The sequence below is a fragment of the Engraulis encrasicolus genome, chromosome 24 (assembly GCF_034702125.1).
Source record: "Engraulis encrasicolus isolate BLACKSEA-1 chromosome 24, IST_EnEncr_1.0, whole genome shotgun sequence".
In the NCBI taxonomy this organism is placed as follows: domain Eukaryota; kingdom Metazoa; phylum Chordata; class Actinopteri; order Clupeiformes; family Engraulidae; genus Engraulis; species Engraulis encrasicolus.
Window position 1 is genome coordinate 18282160 of NC_085880.1, and position 22868 is coordinate 18305027.

General features: G+C 42.8%; 3 protein-coding genes across 3 annotated transcripts in view; 2 read left to right on the plus strand and 1 right to left on the minus strand.

Moving 5' to 3' along the window:
- Positions 1-3767, plus strand: part of LOC134441009 (collagen alpha-1(XIX) chain) — a 283761-nt gene extending 279994 nt beyond the window's left edge. The window contains exons 55-56 of the mRNA XM_063191198.1: positions 322-399; positions 3520-3767. Of these exons, the coding sequence (XP_063047268.1) occupies positions 322-399; positions 3520-3638 (197 nt within the window). The 3' untranslated portion in view covers positions 3639-3767. The remainder of the gene's footprint in view (positions 1-321; positions 400-3519) is intronic.
- Positions 3768-11963: 8196 nt separating this feature from the next.
- On the plus strand, positions 11964-15473 carry LOC134441700 (arylamine N-acetyltransferase 2-like). The gene is made up of 3 exons (XM_063192093.1): positions 11964-11978; positions 14167-14546; positions 14987-15473. Exons 1-3 carry the CDS (start codon positions 11964-11966, stop codon positions 15468-15470), a joined length of 879 nt encoding a protein of 292 aa, XP_063048163.1. The 3' UTR covers positions 15471-15473.
- A 1247-nt stretch (positions 15474-16720) lies between these two features.
- The window catches only part of col9a1b (collagen, type IX, alpha 1b), a 39649-nt gene continuing 33501 nt past the window's right edge, over positions 16721-22868 (minus strand). The window contains exons 30-32 of the mRNA XM_063192096.1: positions 20410-20598; positions 19820-19897; positions 16721-17927 (exon numbers count right to left, since the gene is read on the minus strand). Of these exons, the coding sequence (XP_063048166.1) occupies positions 17731-17927; positions 19820-19897; positions 20410-20598 (464 nt within the window). The 3' untranslated portion in view covers positions 16721-17730. The remainder of the gene's footprint in view (positions 17928-19819; positions 19898-20409; positions 20599-22868) is intronic.

Here is a 22868-nt window from a genome sequence, read left to right on the forward strand (position 1 = left end):
AAATAAATACTCCATTGTAACAAATGCGTTTTAGCCCCCTAAATAGGATATTTTCAAAGCCTGATTTTTTATATCTGGGTTTAAAAAATCGGCTTCGTGGAAATGGAAGGCCAAAACCAATGTAACCAGGAGAAAAATATATCCACATTTAAAAATATCCTGCTGTGTGGAAACAGCGCCCAACTCTATATGGTGCAACATTGAGTGCTACAGACTAACATGATGACGTAATATTACTGAGTGTGTGTGTTTGTTGTGTATATTAGATTGAGATTTGGCTGATGTCGGTCTAATGGCTGTGACCTTTGACCCTGGGTGCAGGTTACCGCGGCCAGAAGGGTGAGAGAGGTCAGATGGGCCATGGCATTCCAGGACCAGCCGGCCCCACAGGACCCCCAGGTAAGACCACAACCCCCCACACACACACACACACACACACACACACACACACACACACACACACACACACACACACACACACACACACACACACACACACACACACACACACACACACACACACACACACACACACACATTATGATTGTATTATTCAACATTACACAGGACTCCCAGATAAGACTCTATCACATTAGCCGTTATACCACAGTATACAATACAGGACCCACATTAGGAAATATACAACATTATACAGGACCCCCAAAGGAGACCCTCTCACATAATGAACCACTATATACCATCATACAATGCAGGTCTTAAAAGCCGAGACGTGTTGTGCAAGGTCTTAAACATTATACAATTCAGGACCCCCATGTAAGTCACATGTTTACTGTGTTTATGAGCTAATATTATAGTCGGGGATAGCCACATGCAACTAGTAGAGCACGGAAAGTACTCTGCATCAAAGTGAAAAAGAAAGCCCACCTTAGAAACTCCTATTGTCGTTGTGACACAGCACCCCACAGCACACAGTGCCCACTGCACACAAGAAAATTGCATTTATGACTCACCCGTGCAAGGGGGCATCCCCAAACCTCCCCCAATGGAGCATTATGGCAGGATGGTAGCACTGGTTTATTACTCCCCCCCAACAACCTGCCGGGTTGGGAGTCACACCGAAACCGAAACCTTTAGACTACAAGTCTGATGCCCTAACCGCTTACCCATGATGGCTGCCCAATTAAAAGGTCCTTTTCAATTATATGATGTTCATGATGTAATTATGTTGCTTTTTAAGACACCATCACCAGCCAAAAGCATGTTGCCTTGAAGTGGGCCTTTATTAACGGCTTCAAGGCCAACCTCTAATGAAAACATTTTGACTGCTCTTGGGAAGTGCACGTTGTGCACCACAAAATGATAAAAGGCCATGAAATGTTGCCTGCGCATAAATGTGTGGAAGTGTTGTGTCCCTGGCATCCTAATGATTTGTATGATAAATGTCTTATTTAACAGCCTCGTTGATGAGGTTGGGAGTCATTCATCACTTTCAAACACAAATTTGGCTGTAGAACAAAAAAAAAACACCCACTGTGCTGCACAGTTATTAAATATTAAAATAATTTCTTCACAAAGGGCTTCAGATAGTTCAGGCATAATGCTATGTAGATCCTATCTAAGCATTCACCTCAGGAAAGCACAGAAGAAGAAAACGGAGGTATCAAAGGACTCGGGCCCTTTGTTATTTGTCCTGGCAAGCTATTTCATTTTGTCATCATATCATCAACTACCTGCTTTTCTTTTACCTTTCCACTATCGTGCTTCTGAAGGTTATGCTCTTAAAAAGTTTTGTGCTCCGCAAAAAAAAAAAAAAACGAAAAAAACTTTTCAGCAAAGGATCTACAAAGGCTTTGAGAGGATCACTTTTTAATGACATAGTCGAAATCAAGTCAACGCCAATGTGACACGAGAGGCATTGGCTTGTGTGTGTGTGTGTGTGTGTGTGTGTGTGTGTGTGTGTGTGTGTGTGTGTGTGTGTGTGTGTGTGTGTGTGTGTGTGTGTGTGTGTGTGTGTGTGTGTGTGTGTGTGTGTGTGTGCATGTTTGTGTTTGTGTTTGTGTGTGTTTGCGTGCGTGCGTGCGTGCGTGCGTGCGTGCATGCGTGCGTACGTGCGTGCGTGTGTACGTGCGTGTGTGCGTGCTTGTGTTTTCTCTCAGATATGTAACTCAAACACATAATGAGTCATTTCCAAGCTAGTGAACATGAGGGTTAAGGAAGCGATTGAAGAAAACGCCATTAGACATACAATATGGCATAGACATCCTCAGATGTGTCGTATATACCCTACATAAGCCCCCGTTTATTTTTCCTTCTTTTTTGAGGTGGTAGTCTTTCAATCATGTCCACTGGGAGGGGCGGAAGCAAATATAGCAGCTTCCTGACGTCTGTCGCTCGCTTGTGAGTGTTTTGATGGGTTGTGGTGCCATGACTCATACTTTGCACTCTGTAACAGCAGGCAGCGTCTCCAAATAAGCGCCGTCGCCGTCGTCATCTGCCCAAGGCGACCAGTACTCTCACCTCACCTCACCTCCTCACACAATATTATTCTTATAAAAAAAGTCCTCGCTCCCCTCTGTGTGCTAGAGCGAATGTCTTTGTAGCCTGTGTGTGTGTGTGTGTGTGTGTGTGTGTGTGTGTGTGTGTGTGTGTGTGTGTGTGTGTGTGTGTGTGTGTGTCTGTGTCTGTGTCTGTGTGTGTGTGTGTGTGTGTGTGTGTGTGTGTGTGTGTGTGTGTGTGTGTGTGTGTTGGTGTGCGTGTGTGTGTGTTGGTGCGTGAGTGCATGCGTGTGTGTGAGCTTGTAGGCTTGATATTTATGCGTGCGTATATCTCTGAAGTCCTTTTTTTGGGATCCATTCATTCTGTGACTCAACCTTGACTCATCCAGTGTTTATGAACAAGTCCAAATTGGATCTAATGGTGGTAGTGGTGATGTAAGAAAGCAGCAGGAGATCAGCAGTACATGAGAACAGTACATGTTGGCTAAGTGTGGAACAACTTGTGAACGCTTTCTGTACGCCTCTTTTGACTGGCAGGCATGTTGGAAATGATCAAAGCAGATCTCAGATCCGGAATGTAGAAAATGTATCCAGCACACTGACATTATTTTTGCAGTTACTTATTTATTTATTTTACGATTACAATTGTTTTACTTAGACATGAATCTCTTCCTCTCAAGAGATTTTCCTGTTGACGGTTTAAAAGTGCTTATAGAAGCCATTTCATTTCACTTTTTGTACGTATAATGTTTGCGTAACACCAGCGGTGTCAAAAAGTAAAAGTACAAGTAAATTCATGGTGTAAGTAACAGTAACACATGATATTACATGGCTGTTACACCAGCTATCATTGATGGACTGTGTTGTTACTGGAAAACACTAAAAACCTAAAAAGAACCTTCCATAAATTGGTGTAACACAGACACAGTACATTGCTCCTGTGCCTTTTGACTCTTGACACGGTCATTATATTATATTATATTATATTATATTATATTATATTATATTATATTATATTATATTATATTATATATACATTGTTCCTGTCTTCCCCTCTCCACAGGGTCAGATGGAGAAGGCTTCGTGGGGCCGCCGGGCCCCCCGGGATCCGAGGGGCCACGTGGTCGGTGCGACCCCAGCGACTGCCAGGCAGCCCACTCCCACGCCCGACGGAACGGCTAGCTGGCCTCTCCTGTTAGCAAGGCAGCGAACTGCGGAACCTGTTGGGCTCCCAATCGCTGGCAGAAGAAGAAGTGCACTTTGGGAGTTGGAGTCAGGAAATGATATCACTGTGGCTGTGGGCAGGGCAAAGATGGAGGCTTGGGGGTGGGGGGTTGTTTGTCTTACGGATGGGAAGGGCGGGGCGGGGTGGTTCACTGCAGTTGGCTTAGTGCTTAGTCGAGCCAAAACATGGCCGCCCTTTTTACGTTCTCACATGCAAACCTTTCTGAACCCTCTGAACTGCCTCTTAAGTTTGTTCGGTCACTCACAGGATGATCTGGGCAACATGTTCTCAAGTTTGCCACCTTACCAAACCGTCTTGGTGTGCATTTTTTATTTTCTTTGCATGAGGTGTGAATAAGCCAAGTAGCATAGGGCAACAGAAAGAAAAATGTCTATCTACTAAGCCAAATGAAGCGAAACCTTTTTGACATAATGTAATATATCGTAGATGCTGTATCCTGATGGTGTTTCTTTATGTTCATCTCTTGTGGATTTTTATGTTGAGAGGTCATTTGTATGGTATATTATTTTCTTTACCACTTTTTTTGCATTCCACATGAATATACTATAAGTTGTCTATGTCACACACTCAAAAACAAACAGAAGCAGCTTTATACTCAGCCTGACCTTGTCATTATATTGTCAATAATATACAGTAGTCCATTAGCTGTTATCGACAGCCAAGGGTGATTTAACATGAAGAGTAATTGAGGAGGCTCTTTCCATGTAATTGACATGCTGTCTGAATGCCTCAGGGTAGCAGCTAGTATCTCCGCAATGAGACAACAAGTCACTTCTCTTGTTGCCTGTACTACTATCAGTGTTGCCAGATTGGGCAGTTACCCACCCAATCTGGCTACTTGGAATGGCTGTCTGTGGGTAAAAACGGGGAAAATTGGCCATTTGGCGTTTTTTTTTCTCCAGTTTTGTGCCCATAAAAATCAAGGCGATTTGTTGACATTGGGCGGAATTCAGCACATTTTGGCTGTTTTTGATAACCTTTTGGGCGGGATTTGATCAGACACATCTGGCAACACTGATCTCCGCAATGAGACAATAAGTCACTTCTCATGTTGCCTGTACCACTATATATGTAACACGTTGCTCATGCTAAGCAGGCATGAAGATGCCAATGTCTCACGTTACGCAGGCTTAAAAAATGCCAGTTTCAATCCTTTTGAATGTTCTTGCTAGAAAGCAACAGAGAGCATCTTTACATACAGTAGCGTAACACCTGATTTCAAATCTCAATCTGTTTGTTTTGAGGTGTCTGCCTCTATCTACCCTATGCTTTCTTTAAAAATATAGGCAAAATGAAGGCACCCTCAAAGGCAGCATTTCATGAATTTCTTTGATTGATCCAGCTTGATGCCTTGCCTTGCCTTGCTGCCAAATGTGCTCCTTGAAGACAGTGTTTTCTTTTCCCTGTTTGGAATATAGTCCAAGGCTATGCATGTGAGTTTGAATACAGTCCAAGTCTATGCACTATATATGAGTGGCAGGCCAGGCCTAGCAAACTGCTGGCTGCAGCCAGATGTAAACTGTACTGTACTGGCTGGATTGGCCAGACATGCACTCACCACATCCAAGCATTAAAAAAATAGAAAGAAAAACAAGTTTAAATCTCTGCCTGACCTGGACAGACATTGATCTTGGGTATTTTATTGATTTAGAAAGGAGAGAAAGAGAGTTGGAATTGGAACCTTGCCTTGCCACCTCCATCACTGGCCATTGTCCTTGATGCGTACGAAAGAGAGGGAGAGAGGAAGGGAAATAGAGAGGAGAGGAGAGGAGAGGAGAGGAGAGGAGAGTTTAGCGAGAAGAGAGGAGAGAGGAGAGGAGAGGAGTGACGGAGGTCAAGGACAGTGAGCGGCATGTGAGGAAGATGGAGATAGCTCTGAACTGTGTTGTGCTGTGCTGTGAGGGAGTGGAGCTCATCAGATCTGATGCTAATTCTGAGCGTCCATCAGGGAAGTAGGCTATAACAATATGTCAGTACTGTAGCATGACAGCTGTTTGTTTGGCCCTCTCACACATAGCAGCTCTACCAGGAGGAACATTTCCACTGAAGAGTTTTTTTCCCCTTATAATGCTTATATTCATATTTGTGCTAGAGTTAGGGCTAGCAAACCCCTAGCTGTTTTATTCTGTTTTCCATCTTTTTTTACTTTCTGCATATTTCTGACAGTGGCCAGACACTCAGGTGGTTGTAATTGCTGTAGGCCTAACAGCAGGAAGTTTTGTGGGTGCGAGGCAGATACAGAAGTGCAAAGCTGACAGCTGTCAATGTGCAGGAGTGTATCCCAGATATCTATCAGTATCGCAGATAGTTTGATGGGCACTGTGGCGTGACGGATAGCCTACTGTTGCAGGTGTTGTGATGCCGCTTTCCTGAGGCAAAAATCAAACACTTTTATTGTTTACAAGGGAACGTCTCACCTCGCTTCCCTTCACACTGTACATAGTTCACACTGCATCGGTGCTATATGTATATTTTGGATCTTTATTTCTTTTCCTTTGTTTTCCAAAGGCAGAATTTTCCTGTGTGTGTGTGTCCTGATATTATGTAAACATAATTCAGGCTATTTATGATTTCTCTTATGGTTTTGTTTGTTCTTGTTTTCAAGTTTGAAGGATACTTTGTTTGTACTTGAACTTTATTGTTTTATTGTCCTGGCCTGGGCTATGCTTTCTTAAAGCATATTTATTATTAATAATGTTCATATTTTCATATTTTCAAAGACTGTAACAGGATGATGTGGATCTTCAGTAAATAAGGTCTACACAATGGTCTACTGTATATCATGTTACCATGGTTGCCATTGTACCTTGTCAATGGCCTACGGTTACAATGTCACCACACAGTTTGGTCATACCATACCATATAGGACCTACCATGTTAGCATGACAATGGTCTACTCTATATCATGTTACCATGCAGTTTGGGCTACTATGTACCATGGTTACCATGCAGTTTGTCTTAAACCAGAAATTCAATCATATCATGTTATGTATCATTGATTTACTATGTGGTTGTTTCAATTGCTCCAATATAATGCTTACTTCTTTCAACACTATGTTGTCAGCCATTAACATTATTACGGTACATGGGCAAACCAGGATGCACTGACAAGACTGTCGATCTTTCCACTATGGGGGCTTTTCGGTCGAGAGTTTGATGGTTGGCACAGTGTAAAGGAAAAATGACCTTCAACTTCACAGACTTGCCCATCCCCTACCCCAACACACATACATACACACACACACACACACACGTGCGCGCGCGCACACACACACACACACACACACACACACACACACACACACACACACACACACACACACACACACACACACACACACACACACACACACACACACAATAGGTGTGTACAATAGGTGTGTACAATAGGTGTGTTGCCAATCTGTGGTTTTCAATATCTCCTTTTTAGTGCATTTTCGTGAAGTGCCAAGGTCTTTTTATTTATTTATTTCCTCATGGAAATGGGACATTGTCATTGCTCACCACTTTCTTTTTTCCCACTCATATTTTTATTGTTATTATTTTTTACTCAATGTGAGTGTGATGATACCAACTCTTAACTTGGCTTTCTTCGCATACCTGGCTGTCGCCAGACCCTGGTGTATTTCTGCTCAGCTTTGTGAGCTCACATGAGGATCCTCAGATTCGCCCTGCTCCCGAACAACTATGCAGACGAACCAATCAGGGGGTCGTTTCTCGACAGTGCCTTTGCTAACGACGTTAGCCATTTTGTTCGTTCTTAAGACCAACGTTGTAACCAAGGTCTTAAGTCGCTCGTAAGACAGTCTTCCGGCTTGGTCTTGAGTTGGTCTTAAGTTGTTCTTAAGTTGTTCTTGAGATGTTCTTAAGTTGTTCTTAAGTTGGTCTTGCTCCTGACATTTCAGCGTCTTGGGGCAGGTTCAGGCAGAGTTCAAGTGACAGTGATTGATTACTGCCACCAAGTGCACAAGCGTCTAACTTTTACCACACAAAATGTCCAATGATTAGACAATTTTAAATATATTTGGTTGTGTATGCCGTTTTCCTGCCAGCAAGTCCTTACGTCCAACGTAGGCCACAAGAAAAAAAATTGCAATTAAGAGCATTGTGCCTGAAGATGTGCAGGAAGATTGAAAGGTGCGTCAAACACAGTAGGCTACACATGACATCTTTATGAAAGTCGTTAAATACCTGTGAAGACAATCATGCCCCCAAAATCCACCCAATAACCAAATGTCGCTGTACATATCACTGCACAATAACATCGCGCCAAATAACTTCGCAATGGCGTCAGCCACACGGTCCACTGTCACTGCGCACCAGGGAGAGGAGGCAGAGAGTTGCGAATATGCCCGAATTGCGCGCGCGCCAGCCTGGATGCACACACACACACATTTCGGTGACATGATTGCGTTGACAAGTATTTAACGACTTTCATGGAGATGTCATGTGTACTGTGTTTGACGGACCCTCCGTGCATCATCCCTTCCTGCACATCTTTACGCGTAAAGGTCATAATGGCAATTGTTTTTCTTGTAGCCTATTTTAGAATGATCGATTCCTTTCAGTTATCATTTCAAACATCATTGAACTGTCCACTCTGCGTGGGGAAGGACCTCGCTGTTGTCTCGCACTTCGAGTTCTTCTACATGCGTTCGGGTGTTGGCAGTGTCAGAGGCCAGCCCGAAGGCATCCCTTTGGGTTTACAGAGTTTAAGCTTAAAAAATAGCCTACATCTGATCAACTACAGTAAGACTGAGCTTTCTCCAGCAAGCGCCTTGAGTCACTTCAAGTTAGAGATATGGGTAACAACGGTTAGACATATATTTGACCCACAACAGAGACCCAAAGACAGCGCGACATTGTGTGTGTGTGTGTGTGTGGTGTGTGTGTGTGTGTGTGTGTCCATATTCTCAACCATCTGCCTCGCGCATATGACAGCGGGCCGCGTTAAGTAAATGTGCAATGATTCAAATGTGATGTCGCATGCCTTCCAGAGTAGGCTATCCTCACATTATTTCATTAAGCTGCATTTTTTCCCAGGGTTGCGATGGGTTGGAGTTCGTGTAGCGTAGTCTATAGACAACAATGACATAGTAGAAATGTTCACAATGTGTGCGCAATCCGACCACGTTGTGCGCGCGTGGGTATTTGTTTCCCACTGCGACAACATATTGTGAAAATTAGAACTGAAGCGGACTCAGGGGAGAATATTATGGATGTTAGAGATTTAAAAGTCCATGCATACATTTATCCCTTCGGGTCTAGAATCATTGCTATTACCCTCCGGCAAGGCATGACAACCACTCATCCACCAACCACCGGTTTCTGAGAGAAGTAGCCTACTGAAGACTTATCGTAAATTGATTTAGCAAAACCGGAATAAAATATAAGACAATATTGTGACATGTAATGCATTATTTGGTTTATGCTGTCGAAGAGGGATGGTTTTGAGGGCACGGTTGTGTTGACAAAGATTTGTGGACTTTGATAGCGTTGTAATTATTGTATCTGACAGCCACGTGAATCATGACGCCGTCACTACTTTGTTTGCGACCAATGCAGCCGAGCTGAGGCGAGACACTCCAAGCATTTCCGAAGACTTCCTCGTCTGAGAACGTACGTAGGCTACGTCCAAAGGTTGGTCGCGACTTCGGTCGGTCTTGCGTCTAAAGACCAACGTAAGACCAACTTAAGATCAACTCAAGAGCAACTTAAGACCAACTCAAGAGCAACTTACGACCAACTCAAGACCGACTTAAGACGGTTAGCAAAGGCAAGAATCGAGAAACGGACTCCAGGATCGTAGGATTTTCAGAGATGGGACGTATAGTCGAAGTTTAAATATGCTGTATTCAACAGTATATTCGAATCTGTGGGAAGTTAAAGTAGCACCTCTTTAACAATTTCAGCCAAGTGGTTTCCACAGACTCTTGAAAGGATTTTTTAAAATATAAAACCACGCCTTCCCAGACCTACACGATATACCTATGGCGTAGTTCCAGATGAATGTTCGTAGACGTAGAGCATGGCAGAACTCATTCATATGTCGACAGCCAGGTAAACCAACTCTGGCCCGAAGCTTCTGAAACCGAGATAATCTATTTATTCACTTCTGACCTCTGACAGTTACATTACATTACGCTTAGCTAACGCTTCAAATATCCTAAGCGATTTAGTTATTTTTAAGTACAGGGTATTGGTTGTAGTCTCTGGAGCAGTGTGGGTGTAGGTGGCTAGCTCAAGGGCACCTCAGCCATGGAGTGAGGTATAGGGAGTGGAAAGGTGGAATTCGAACCTGCAACCCTCTGATCTAAAGCCCATTTCCTTAACCATTAGCCCATGGCTGCCCACAGTGACTCCTATGACCATGTTGTGATTTTATATGATCTATTTTTCCATATTTTCAAGTAATTTATCTATACCATACTGGTGCTGCTACTTTGATCTCTTTAAGCTTCAGGCGGCCTTCATGGAGACTGTGTTTTTTCTTTTCTTTTCTTTTTTTCTTGCTGCACCATGTGACCACGTGTGATTCAACTCCCATGAGATTTTCTCAGCTAGTGGCTCATATGCGCCACTGGCCCCAGCACCAGCTGAAGCATTCAGATCAATGAAGGAGTAGATTAAACTTTTTAGATGTATAGATATGTGTTGAGATTGAAGATCTATTTTCTCCTTATCTTTAAATATGTTAAGCTCAACTGTTGAGTGGAAACTGTGGGTTCCGTCAGCTTCTCCCCATTCTGTAATGAAGTTCAAATCAAACCTCTGGTTGTCCCAGCAGTATTGCACACCAAAGCACTTAGCTGTTGTCATCCTGTGCCACCAGGAGGAAAGAGGAACAGCTGGGCGATGTGTCCTCTTGGTGACTTCACTGCAAGCCTCAAAGTGACGCTGAGAAGGAGCAGTGTAGAAGGTGTCCTTAATATCAATTCAGCGTCAGTAGCTCCTGCAGGGCCGGCCCAAGCCTTTATGGGGCCCTAAGCAAAATTTCATTCGGTGCCCCCCCATACCTGATATATAGTGTGGCTCCTGTTTCATTCATCGTAGTAAATGGCACATGAGAAAAATTATGACTAGGGTAACTAGAGGACAATTCATTTCTTCTTGGAACTTCGCTTCTCACGGGCTTGGGGGCCCTAAGCCACCGCATAGTTCGCTTATGCCTCGGGCCGACCCAGAGCTCCGGCATGAAGCTACGTACCTCATTAGTCGTGCAGGGAAGGCTGCAGTTGGTGGAGTCCAATTACTAATCCTGTTGAATTGTGCTACGAGGGCATAAGTTGTTGGAGACTGTGTGGTCGACACATTACCGGTAATTACAGAATATCATAGGTCTCTAGCAGATCCGCCGACAGGGGAGGACAAACGGGTATGTTGCCCCGGGCCCAGGGAGATAGGTGGCCCAGAATAGGGTCCCCATTACATTGTATGTATTGGGTACAGGGCCCTTTCAGATGACTTTGTCCTGGGTCCAGTGAAAGCTGTCAGCGGCCCTGGTCTCTAGTGTTCACTTGGTACTGATTTGGATTGATATAATACCTCTTCAGCTTCCTTACTGTGCTCTGCTAGTATACCCAAAACCATCTGATACAATCCGACAGAAAACAATTATGCATTACCATTAGAAAAAAAAAAATATATATTCTTTTCTATCTGAGTTATATTGTATTGTGAATTTAAATACGTGTTTATGCTTACTTATGCACGCCCTCTAAGCTGCAGAGTATTTCATTGAAGTTTCCTCTTATACCTAATAAACCAAAAAACATGGTGATGCATTACATTACATTTGCGTTTTGGAAATAAATCTGCTATGCTATGTATTACATCTGACAGATTTCTCGTTCTACCTGCCTGTTCTTTAATCCACATCTGAGATCACAGGGTTTTTTGTTTTCTTTAGGTCTGTTTTGCCTTTATTTCTGAGAGGACAGTGGAGGAGAGACAGGAAATGAGTGGGGAGAGAGAAACAGGGAAGGATCGGCAAATGACCCGGGCCGGAATCGAACCCGGGTCACTGGCGTAGTAACCCAGCGCCCTACTGTTAGACCACGGCAGGGCCACATTATTTTCATGTTAATTTTCATTTTCCATCCTGTTATTCTTGTCCTCAAAAAAAGTTTCTGCTACAGTGGCCACATGTTTTCAATGCCAAATGAATTCTTTTCTGCAAATGAAAATGGTCTCTTGTTATGCATGTCCAGACCTCAGGCATGCCCAGTGTGTAAAAGTCAATGCAAGCATTCCTAAACGACATGGGCACATACACGGTACAAATCAACACGTACAGTACAAGACAAGTTTAATACTAGTGAAATTGATTATTGTAACTCGGCTGGGTAAACTGGAAAACAACGTAGCTGCTTGACTGGTGTTGTGTTTCGTACCCTGAGCTATACTGATTAAACTGGTTGACTTAGTTATAATTCAATAGACATTATCCTATGCCCTACGGTATATGCAACACACTGTGTTGAACCATACATGCAACCTCTGTATTTCCCTTCATTTCAAACTTTTAAACTTCATTTCTAAGCAGTTAATGTAAGATAACACTGTTTTGATATCTTTTTCTTAGTATGTGTATGAATCCGTGGGTATGGATGACTGGAAGATTTACCTACGATTACTCTGACTGTGATGACTCCATGAGGGCACTGTACCTATTTATGTTCCTGTTTCTGTCACTATCTTTATTTTGAGGTTTTTGCTATACATATGTTAAGTTATACTTATAAGACGCGTACTTGTGGGTCATCTTTCCGTTTCTGCTCCTGCATGTGTTCTGTGCGGGAGGCACTTTATTTATATAACCTACACTTACTGCATGTAGCCTTGAACTGAGGACAACTCCTGTGTTCAGCAATGTGGACATTGCCCCTGAAAGACTTCCTCTGAATGAATATTTGTTCTTCTCTCATCTTCATTTGCAGTGGTTATATATTATTTTTTCATAGTTTTATCAACCACATTGGCAAAGGCCATCTTTTTTTACATGTTTTGTCTATAAGAGGTTTGAACTCAAGGACAGGCCCATTAACCGAACCAAATACAGGCAGAAACACACAGACTACTGTGAGGACAGTTGATGTTTATCATGATGATGATGATGATGATGATGATGATGATGATGATGATGATGATGATGATGATGATTAAGTTTCCTTTCCCTGAACTTAGGAAACATAACTTGTGTAACCTCCAGAGCAGGTATTGTTGAAATCGCTGATGTTATGATGATGATAGCTTTAGTGTAGTTCAACTGTGAACTAACAGGGAGGGAGTATAATTTTATGAGATACGTAAATGTCTTCATCTGTGGCCATAAATTAAGCATAAAAAGAGTTTATGGTCATGTTCAGAAATATTGTGAGGCATTTGTGATGAATGCACCATTACTTCATATTATTTCTGAATGAAATGTTTGTGAATATACAATGTGTGTGTGTTTGACATTTTTTTGTTAAATAAGGATGAAGTATAATACGGTTAACACTCCTAACAAATAACGGACGGTTTGAAATGTTTGTGGTGAAAACAGTCCCAGTCTTATTTGTCGGTTTTTGTGGGTTGATTTGTACTTAAAACCTAATTCATTCAGCTTGTAAAATGAAGGATTTGAATGTATGCATCTGATTAAAACATAATATCTCTCAGAGTTGTTGCTCTATATTTTTTCTACTGGTCAAATATAACTCTAATATGAGACAGCAGATTTCCGTTATAAGCATGCATGTCACTTTCTCCATGACTAGTAAATCATACTGATGGAATAAACCACTTATGATCTGAACTAACCGAATTAGTACTTTATTTTGAAAAAAAAAAAAAAAGTTCTAGAAAAGAGATTCTGGAGCACTTAATTTACAGATTTTGACTGCAGGACTTCATTCTGACTAGAGATGGTTGGCAAGATCAGACTCTATGGGGCAAAAGTTGCTTATGTCACAATTCCTTAACATTCTAATTGTTAACCCTGACATAAAGGCAGTGGGCAGTCTTCTCAATAGTTGTTTGTGTGTGTGTGTGTCTGTGTCTGTGTGTGTGTTCTGTCAGTGTGTGTTTGTCTGTCTATGTGTATCTTTCTCTCTCTTTCTTTTACCTCCCTGTCTGTCTGTTCCTTTCTCTCTCTACCGTCTATACGGTATCCCCACCCTACATCTCTGTATGTCTGCCTCTCTGTCTCTTTTTCTGTCTGCCTCAGACACATAGGCCTACATACACTCAGTCTTTTGTAGATTAGAGTACATTTCCAATTTCAGTTTACGTACGCCGGACACTAGTGGTGTGGATTGGCACTGCCCTCATGATCCGATTCGAGAGGTAGCGATTCGATTCTATTCTATAATGGATTGCAATGCATTACATTTCTACTGAAAGCAAAGCAAATGTTTCATCAGTCATGATGAGGCAATACAAGTAGTCTGATACTGAGCAACAATTTATTTGCTGGAGAAGACCTCACGTAAACTACTGATTCCAGACGAGCACTTTGCCAAGTCCTACCTGGGGGCGCGAGGGCCCATCAATCCCGTTTACTGCTTCACGTTGCAGCCCAGACAATTTGGGGACTTCCACGCCGCGTTCCATTTCCTACAGACCAACCCAGACTCCCTGTATGCCAACAAGTCAATATGCGCGCTGCCCACCCCTATGGAATACAGGGCTCTTGTCGGCTGGGTATACCGCGAGGTGACGTTTGCCTACCAGGATGAGTTTGACCTGATGGAGATACGCCGCATCACGGATGATGAGGTCCAAGACGTACTGAGGGAGAAGTTTGGCTTGCCCATAGCCCACAACCTCACGCTGAAGAACAACAGGATCATCTACACCATGTCAATGACATGTGAAATATAAACTCTCCACTGTTTGAACACTTTCTTCTACACACACACACACACAAGTACAAACACAGGGTCAGATCTAGCCCTCTCGGGGCCCCAGGCAAAATATAAAAATGGGGCCCTCAAAAGTCATTCTTTAAACACATGCACAAAATAAGGGTCAGCCCTAATTGGCATGTTAGGCTATAGGCCTAGAAAAAATATTAGGATAAACCAATTCATAATTCAGTATTTTATAGCAATGTACAGTATCTCAGAAAACATTTTAGTCGTGCATCTGCAGCCTATAACCTTCCTCAAGAACTTTCCCATTTCATCCACATCCTCTCTATGCAGCTACATTTTTTTTTTTGCCTTAGAACTTTGGTGAAGCTGTTGTCCCTAAATTGTGGAATGCCTACATATTGGTCTTAGATTTGCACCCTCTGAAGAGCATTTAAACATTTAAAGACATACAATTTGGGTTGGGTGGAGGTGGAGGGCAGCTCTTACATTGCCGACACCAGCTTCGGCCTGGCGGACCAGATCCTGGAGCCCCTGGAGCTGGTCTCTGGGAAGGAGCAGCCTCAGCCTGGCGGGACCTTCTGCCTGAGGCAAGATGGCGGCAACACATGGACACTTGACAGGACTGTGCGCCCGCCACAGATCCCCAATGAGGAGTTTGCCAAGAGCTCCCTGGTGATACGCATCCCCGTCAATAAGGTCTTTTGCTTTACGCTGGAGCCCCGCAAGCTCGACGACCTCAGGGCCATTGGGGAATTCGAGGTCACATTTGCCTACCAAGAGAAATTTGACCTCATGGACATGCGCCGCATCACGTATGATGAGGTCCAGGACTTGCTCAGGGAGAAGTTTGGTCTGCCCACGATACCCAAACTTCAACTGAAGAACAACAGGGGTGTCTTTGTTATGTAAACTTAGTTTACCTGTGTAATTGTGTTGGTGAAACTAAATTAAACATTTAAAGTGCATATCCCTGTTGTTGTTGTATCCATATTATTTAATTATAAGCATGTGTGTGTTTAAGATTTTATCTGAACTATCTCATACTTTTCCTCAATCATAATTTCATATAACCACCAGTGATTACGAGCGTAATGGAAAATATATTGATCATTGAGTACCAGCCATTAAATGGTTTAGTATTAAAACATGTCTGTTTACATCTGCATCAACATGTAATATCATGCACAAGTACTGTATCCCTTACTTAACCCTAGACATGTGATATCGTGCAAGTATGTAATGTTAAAGTACATGCTGTGACATACTTTAATAAAAGACAGTGTATAGTAGCATTAATGTAATTGGGACCTTAAAATGTAGTGTAAACCAAAATTCTGGGGAAGACGTATTCCAAGAGCATTGTACATTTAATGTTAACAAATTGACATACAAACTGTAGAGAACTGTAGTGTGACCAAAATTCTGGGGGTGACGTATTCCAAGAGCATTGTACATTTAATGTTAACAAATTGACATGATGAACTGTAAAGAAAAAAAGGGTTAAGAACAGGCTGAGACCTAGCTTTATTTGGAATCAAAACAATTCATATAAAACACGTGTATCTCTGTGATATCTGTACAAACTTCAGTCATCCTTACATAACACCTACAGTATGAATAATAAATAGAAATAGTGTGCATCGTATCGTCTGGGTTTTGGCACGTTGGCATCAACCCCCCGAAATACTCTGAGCTTAGGCTTCCTGTTCCCTACTCCAGGCACAATAGATTATTAGAAGCAACATCTCCCACCGCCTCACTTCTCGAAACATCCAACCATTTCTAATGCAGAACAATTTACACAGATTTTACGGTTGCACTTTACTTGACGTGTCGCTGCATAACATATTCATAGCAGCTGTTATACAGTACACTTTGCATGAAGGATTCACGACTGTTTCTTAAGACATTCGTACCAAACCTTTCATAGACTTGGAAGACAAAAGGACAGCAACTTGTCAAAATCAGTAATCATTGAGGTGTTCAGAACAAAACCCCCAATGCTGCTTAGTTTAACTTTTATTTTCACAAGTTGCTGCCCTTCGGTCCGCTAGGTTCATGAAAAGTTTGGTATAAATGGGTCATGAAATAATCATGAATGCTTTGTGCAGACTTTATAACAGCTGCTATGAATGTGTTATGCAGGAACATGTCAAGTAAAGTGTTACCGATTTTACTGTACAACAAAACGGAAGGGCAAAGTGGCATGGTTCCATTTTAAAGTCCTCTCTCCCTTAGTTTATTAGGAAATGAAATATAAAAGTCACGTCCTTTAAGGACAACTCCTTCACAAACTCATAACACCACAAGAGTTTTCAGCAGGTTTATCTTTTGATGGGTTTTATGGTACAATATGGTACAGAAGTGGGCAGAGATGGCATTATGGTTTGAGTTTGTGTCCTGCTAACATAGTACTCACTGGGGAATGGGGCATGGTTTCTTGGCGTTAAGCAGTCAGGTTATGTGATGAAATCAAGCATTGGGATGTTGAAATTGGTCCATGACTAAATCCCGTGTTCTTCGAAATGCATCGTGGGAAAGCAAGAGTGCTGACAACTATGACAGTGGACAGTTTGAAAACATCTTGGGAATGCCTCATTTTAAACCGGGAATTAAAAAAAAATAAAAAAAAACGAACAAATAAAAAAAACAGACGTCAAGTGTCAATAAAAAACAACACAACAAAGACCACATTTCAAATTCTTCAATTTGAAGGCCAGACCGTTGATGATGTCATCAGTTCAATGGTGCTCTCTCTTCCCGCGATGGTTCCCCCGTCCCGACTAGCACAGAACATTCTCACGCTGGATGTATGAATCGAGTCAAACAGGTCCTGCAGTATCACTCTCACATTGTTTTGCGGCGTTCAAACTGGACTTCATGAGAATGTTGTGTGCTTCCTTTGGAGAGTCATCCATTTTTGCCTCTACGTCAAAGAACGTGGATCTAACAAGAAGCGAAGGCTAATACAACGTCCCATAGCAACAGCCTGTTCACTCCAGAATGGCGGTTTTGACTCAAAATTGACTTAAAATGCCCCCTATTGACTGTTTCCCATAAAGTATCTGACCTTCACTACTTGTTAGATCCACGTTCTTTGTCTACGTCCAGTACTTTCCTCGTCTCCACTTCCTTCCTGCGTGCTGAAGCTTCCCTCTGCAGGCTTAGTTTAGTTTCCATCTGGACCCTTCATGTTGGTGTCCAGGACTGCGGAGTGGGCCGGGAGATTGCAAGCCGAGGGATCGCAGTAGCCATTGGGGCCAGCGGAACCAGGAGATCCAGGAACGCCAATCTGGCCAGGTAGGCCAGGTGGGCCCCTAGCGCCGTCACGCCCATCACGACCGTACCCAGGCTTACCTGGCTCACCTGAAATGGAGGACGAAGAGACAAACGTGAGAGGGATAATCATACCCTCAACATCTGCCCCCACACTTCCTTTTCGCTCTTCCTCTGACAAGACATACACACAATCACGCACACTAAATGATACTGATATTCGACATTATTTGGATGAGAGTTCATCTCAAAATTGAAAGACATGATTTGATTTTTTTTTTATCCTGTCACATCACTATTATGTACAAAGGGAGAAACCAGCCACATGGCTAAATTGTTTAAATGACCAATGAGCATTGTAAGTTGGGTTGCTTGACAGATAGAAATGTCTTAGAATTCTTTTGATCGTCAAAAGTCAAAGGCAAAGAGCTGGCGTTGTCGGCCTATCAGCGCTTGTTTTCAGCGCTGCTAAGGTACGTTTCCGGAAGTTTGGGGTGAAAGTATTCACACAGATCAATCACGGATGCTTCAAAACCGTTCAATGGAATACAGCTGACCATATACTATACATGTCAGTGGATGAGACACGATTTATGCCAGTCCAATGATCCACGGGAGGCAAGGATTCTCATCTCCACCCCCATCTCACCGCACCATCATACCCACCTGTCTCTCCCTCTCTGTGTCTCTCTTCAGACCTTCCACAATGATTATCATCAATAATCCAGAGTTATATGCGGTGCTGTGTGCTATACATGTTCCACTCATGGCTCTGGTTGTCTTCATCGATTCTGCACAGTGCTACGCCACCCTTCACAAAACATTAAAACCTCATCCCTCCCTCCTGGGGCTAATCCAACCACCTTCACACCTTCAAGGCCATCCTCTGCCTTGCACCTGCCTACCTGTCTGATCTTCTCCACACTGCTACCCCCTGCCGTTCCCTCAGATCCTCCTCCTCCTCCTCCTCTATCCTCCCTACTGTCCCCTTTTGCTCTCCTCTGTACCATGGGGAGCACAGCTTTCAGTTGCTCTGCTCCCCAGCTCTGGAACTTTCTTCCCCCTGACGTCCGTAACGTCAACTCTCTTCCCTTCTTTCAATCCAGACTGAACCCAAGTGTTCCACTTAGCTTGATTCTCTTTGACTGCAATATAATTTTTACCCCCTACTCTTTATTTATTTTGATGTTTTTCCATGCTATTATTGATGTTGCTTCTTGTATTGCTCAACTGTATAGTGTAAATCCAAGCTGAATGAGCCAGTGTTCAATTAAATAGCAGGCAGGAAGTGTCATCCCTGGAGAGGACAGTGCCTCAAGGCATTTTATTTCATCCATCAAGACAAACTGGCCTGAAACTGTCACCACGCTTATAAGTGTTTGCCTTCTCCAGATCAGCCGGAGACATACAGTTCAGTTGTGCACATCAGCAAAATGTCAACGGACACATCAAATGGTTAACTGACAAGAGCGAAGTGAACAATCCATGTCAAGCCCACTCACTTTGTAGCCGACACTGTCCTTTAAGGCTTTAAGCTACATGATCATTCATGCATCTGGTTGTGCACTTAGGCGATGGCGATGGTTCATACGACTGCTAAAGAACTCTCCTGCACGGTGTCCTCACTGGCAGTGTGTAGGGAGTTGGACTGTTGCAGGTTCAATGCCCACCCTTACCAATCCCTTCCTCCGTCTGTGGCGAAGTGCTGAAGTGCCCGGCCTTGAGCAAGGCACCTACCTGTAACCGCATATTGATTCAGGGACCGCGCTCTACGCCATCCACATATGGGCTTACTGTACATGCCCATGGGGACACAGGTTCGAGTCTGGCCTGGATCATATCCCAACCCTGCCCAATCTCTCTCGCCCACTCTCTTCCTGTCATACTCTCAACTGTCATATCAGCAATAGACACAAAAAAGCCCTAAAAATGTATTTTAAAAAACAAAGAAACAAAAAAACAATGTCCATATGAGTGCTTACCTGGAAGGCCAGGAGGTCCGGGCATGCCTTTGGGTCCTCGCGCTGTGGGCCCTCTGTCTCCCCGGTCTCCCATCTCACCTGAGCCAGACAGCAAAGGGTTAAAGAGCAGCCAGCTTCCCAAAAGCACAATTCTCTGCCTTTACTAAGACAAGTGTCTAAGACCTTGTAGAACACTTAAGACCAGTGTTTAAGACGGTTTAAAACAATTCTCTGCTTTTAGGACCAGTGTTAAAGACCTTTTAAACAACCACTTTTCTGCTTTTAAGTCTGCTTTTGGCGCTAGGGTGATGCAGTAGAGGCACTTTGGGTAGTTCACATCAGACATTAGATTGTGAGGTGCTTATGTTATCTTCTCAACAACGTCATCTATACCCGTTAATCAGTCTATAATAGTAAGAATAAATTCCACATCCCTGTTTAGACAAATCAATCATCTGTCTTCGTAGCACATACAATGACAAATGCTTAATGTTGTTGACAAATGCCATGTTGTTGACTGATCAAACGAATCATGTCTTTAGGAGTAGAGCTATAAGGGAAATGCATTTAACACGTTTGAGAGGAGAGATCAGGTGGTCAAAGAGTCAAACCTTTGGGTCCTTTGCGTCCTGGGACTCCTGGGGGTCCCTTGAGGCCAGGGAGTCCTCTGGTTCCTGCCTGCCCGGGGAAGCCGCTATCTCCTGTGGCCCCGGGGGGACCTGGGGGTCCTGGGCGGCCTGGAAGCCCGACGGCTCCAGACTCCGGCCTCCTCAGACTGGCCGCCAGCTGTGCCAACTGCTCTGTAGGGGGGACGGACAATTATATATTATAAATCTGGAGGGGGAAGGGCAATTATATATTATACATCTGGAGGATGGAAGGGCAATTACACAGTACATTACACATCTGAAGGCTGGTAGGGCAAATATGGGCCTGAGTATGGTTTATGACATCAGTGTATTAATTTCACATAATAGTAGGCGATCTGCCAGGCTCATGTGCACAATATATTGTAGCCTCTTACTGCAGATGTTGTCGCCGGCGGGCCTATTCACAATTTGCTGAAAATACTCAACTACATTATAACAACATTGCTATGACATTACTGAGAGCCATAAGTAACAGTTTCAGACATACTGTAGCCATTTCAATTTTGGTGACAATAAGGTTATAATACAGGCTCTATGCTATGGGGTGAATTATGTACTGTACGTTTAGTATGTTGTATGGTGATAGTATTTTATGACATTTTTTGTATGTATATTACGTTTATTTATTCCACAACATTTTAAGTCAACACAGTGGTTGGGTTGGTGGGAGAGTAACATAGTGTGTAGAAGCTTAGCTTGAGACACTTCACAGCAGCTTCAGATTTAAAGTCACAATATCAAGAGGTTTTATCAGATCATTTTTTTTATCAGACACTCAGCAGCTAAGTTATGCTGACGTAAAAGAAATGATGAAAACTTAATTATGTGAAAAGGCATTAGGGTATAATTTACTGCATATAGAATGACCCCCTTTAACAATGGGGCCTTTTTCTCATTGGCTGATGTAGGCGGTGGGCATTAACATTGCAGAAATAGCTATCTTTGAAGTAACTTAGGGCTCATAAGAAGTTGGATTAGCATTTCTTATCTACAGGAGGTGGCTGTATGGGAAAGGTAGAGATCATATCTGTGGAAATAATGACTCAGCAGAGGGAAGTACAATATGAAGAAGCTAAAATAGTACTCGGCTTCACGCTGCCCCCTCCTCAACATTATTCCCACAGTGACCTTATTAGGGCTGTAACGATACACTCAACTCACCATTAGGTTCGAATCACCATTTATGACCTATGCTTTGATAAAGCCCACGATTTCACATTTGCCAACATTATAAAATAAACTTCTGAATAAAATTAAATCCTTGTATCGCGATGCAGTATTGTACATCTGTGTATGACAATTTCTCGATTCCATACAATATTGTTACAACCCTAGTGATTATTACTGGATCAGTTAATTATGATTGGTTTCAGTGGTACAACGACTTATTTATATGTCACAGAAGACACATAAAACTGATGGAAGTAGTTGTAAGGGAAGATATTTCTGAAAACAACACGGGTTGCTATATTTTGGTTACAGGGAATGGAGTAGGAATGCATGCATACCCACATTTGAGTCAGTCAGTCAGTCTCTGTTTTTCAAAATTTACTAGAAAACCCATCTCCTCAAACAACCTTTATTGATCAGACCACTCTCTTCTCATGAGACCGTCGAAACAAAATGTGTAATCATACAATTTCTCCCCTCTGCTCCCTGCAATTTCACACCTCTATTTTCAGTAAATGTAGCTGCCTATCTAATGGGATTTCAGTGAGAGTGACCTGATGGTGAATGCTATGGCACTTATCCAAGCTGGCATCTGTGGCAGTGGTTTTCACCTCTCATTTCAAATCGCCATTAAATAGTAATCTACCTTTGCCTACACACCATCTTAAATATCAACGTTTTAGAAAGGTGTGATGCGCATGTAAAATGACAGCCAGGCCCGTTTGTCCAGTGTGGCTGCACTAATATTCGATACATCTCTCTCTACTCAATTGCTATTTCACCACTGGATCCCAGAAGCAGAACGTCCTCATTATCGAGACATTATTCTTTAAACATACTTTGTACAATTAAACTAAAATAAAGTTATTCATGGTCTAATAATTCCAACACTATCCCTGTTTTCATTGACAGTACTCCAATCTTCTTGCCCATCAGGCCCCGTCAGGCCAAGTTCATTTCCATGCCTACCAATAAAAACTCAATTCATGAATTTATGCTTGGCTGAATTTGGTCTTTTTTATGCTTTGGAAAGCTCCAACTTTCTGCTACCAGCCAAAAAAGTACAACTTTCTGCTGAAGGCCAAATTAATTTTTCAGGAGAGCGACCATGAAAAAGTTATGAGTGGGAGAGGAAGCGAAGCACAGAGCAGAGATGTATAAGCCAGAGAGGGTGGCAAGCTGGCAAGGAGGAGAGACATTAGACCGAAGGCGGCAGCATCTCCGTCAACACATTTATCAAAAGGTGTTTT

What these genes read in the sequence shown, in the direction of transcription:
- LOC134441700 (XM_063192093.1), top strand. An exon ending in AACAGGATCATCTACACCAT is followed by an intron (nt 14,547 to 14,986) that starts GTCAATGACATG and finishes CACCCTCTGAAG; the next exon opens with AGCATTTAAACATTTAAAGA.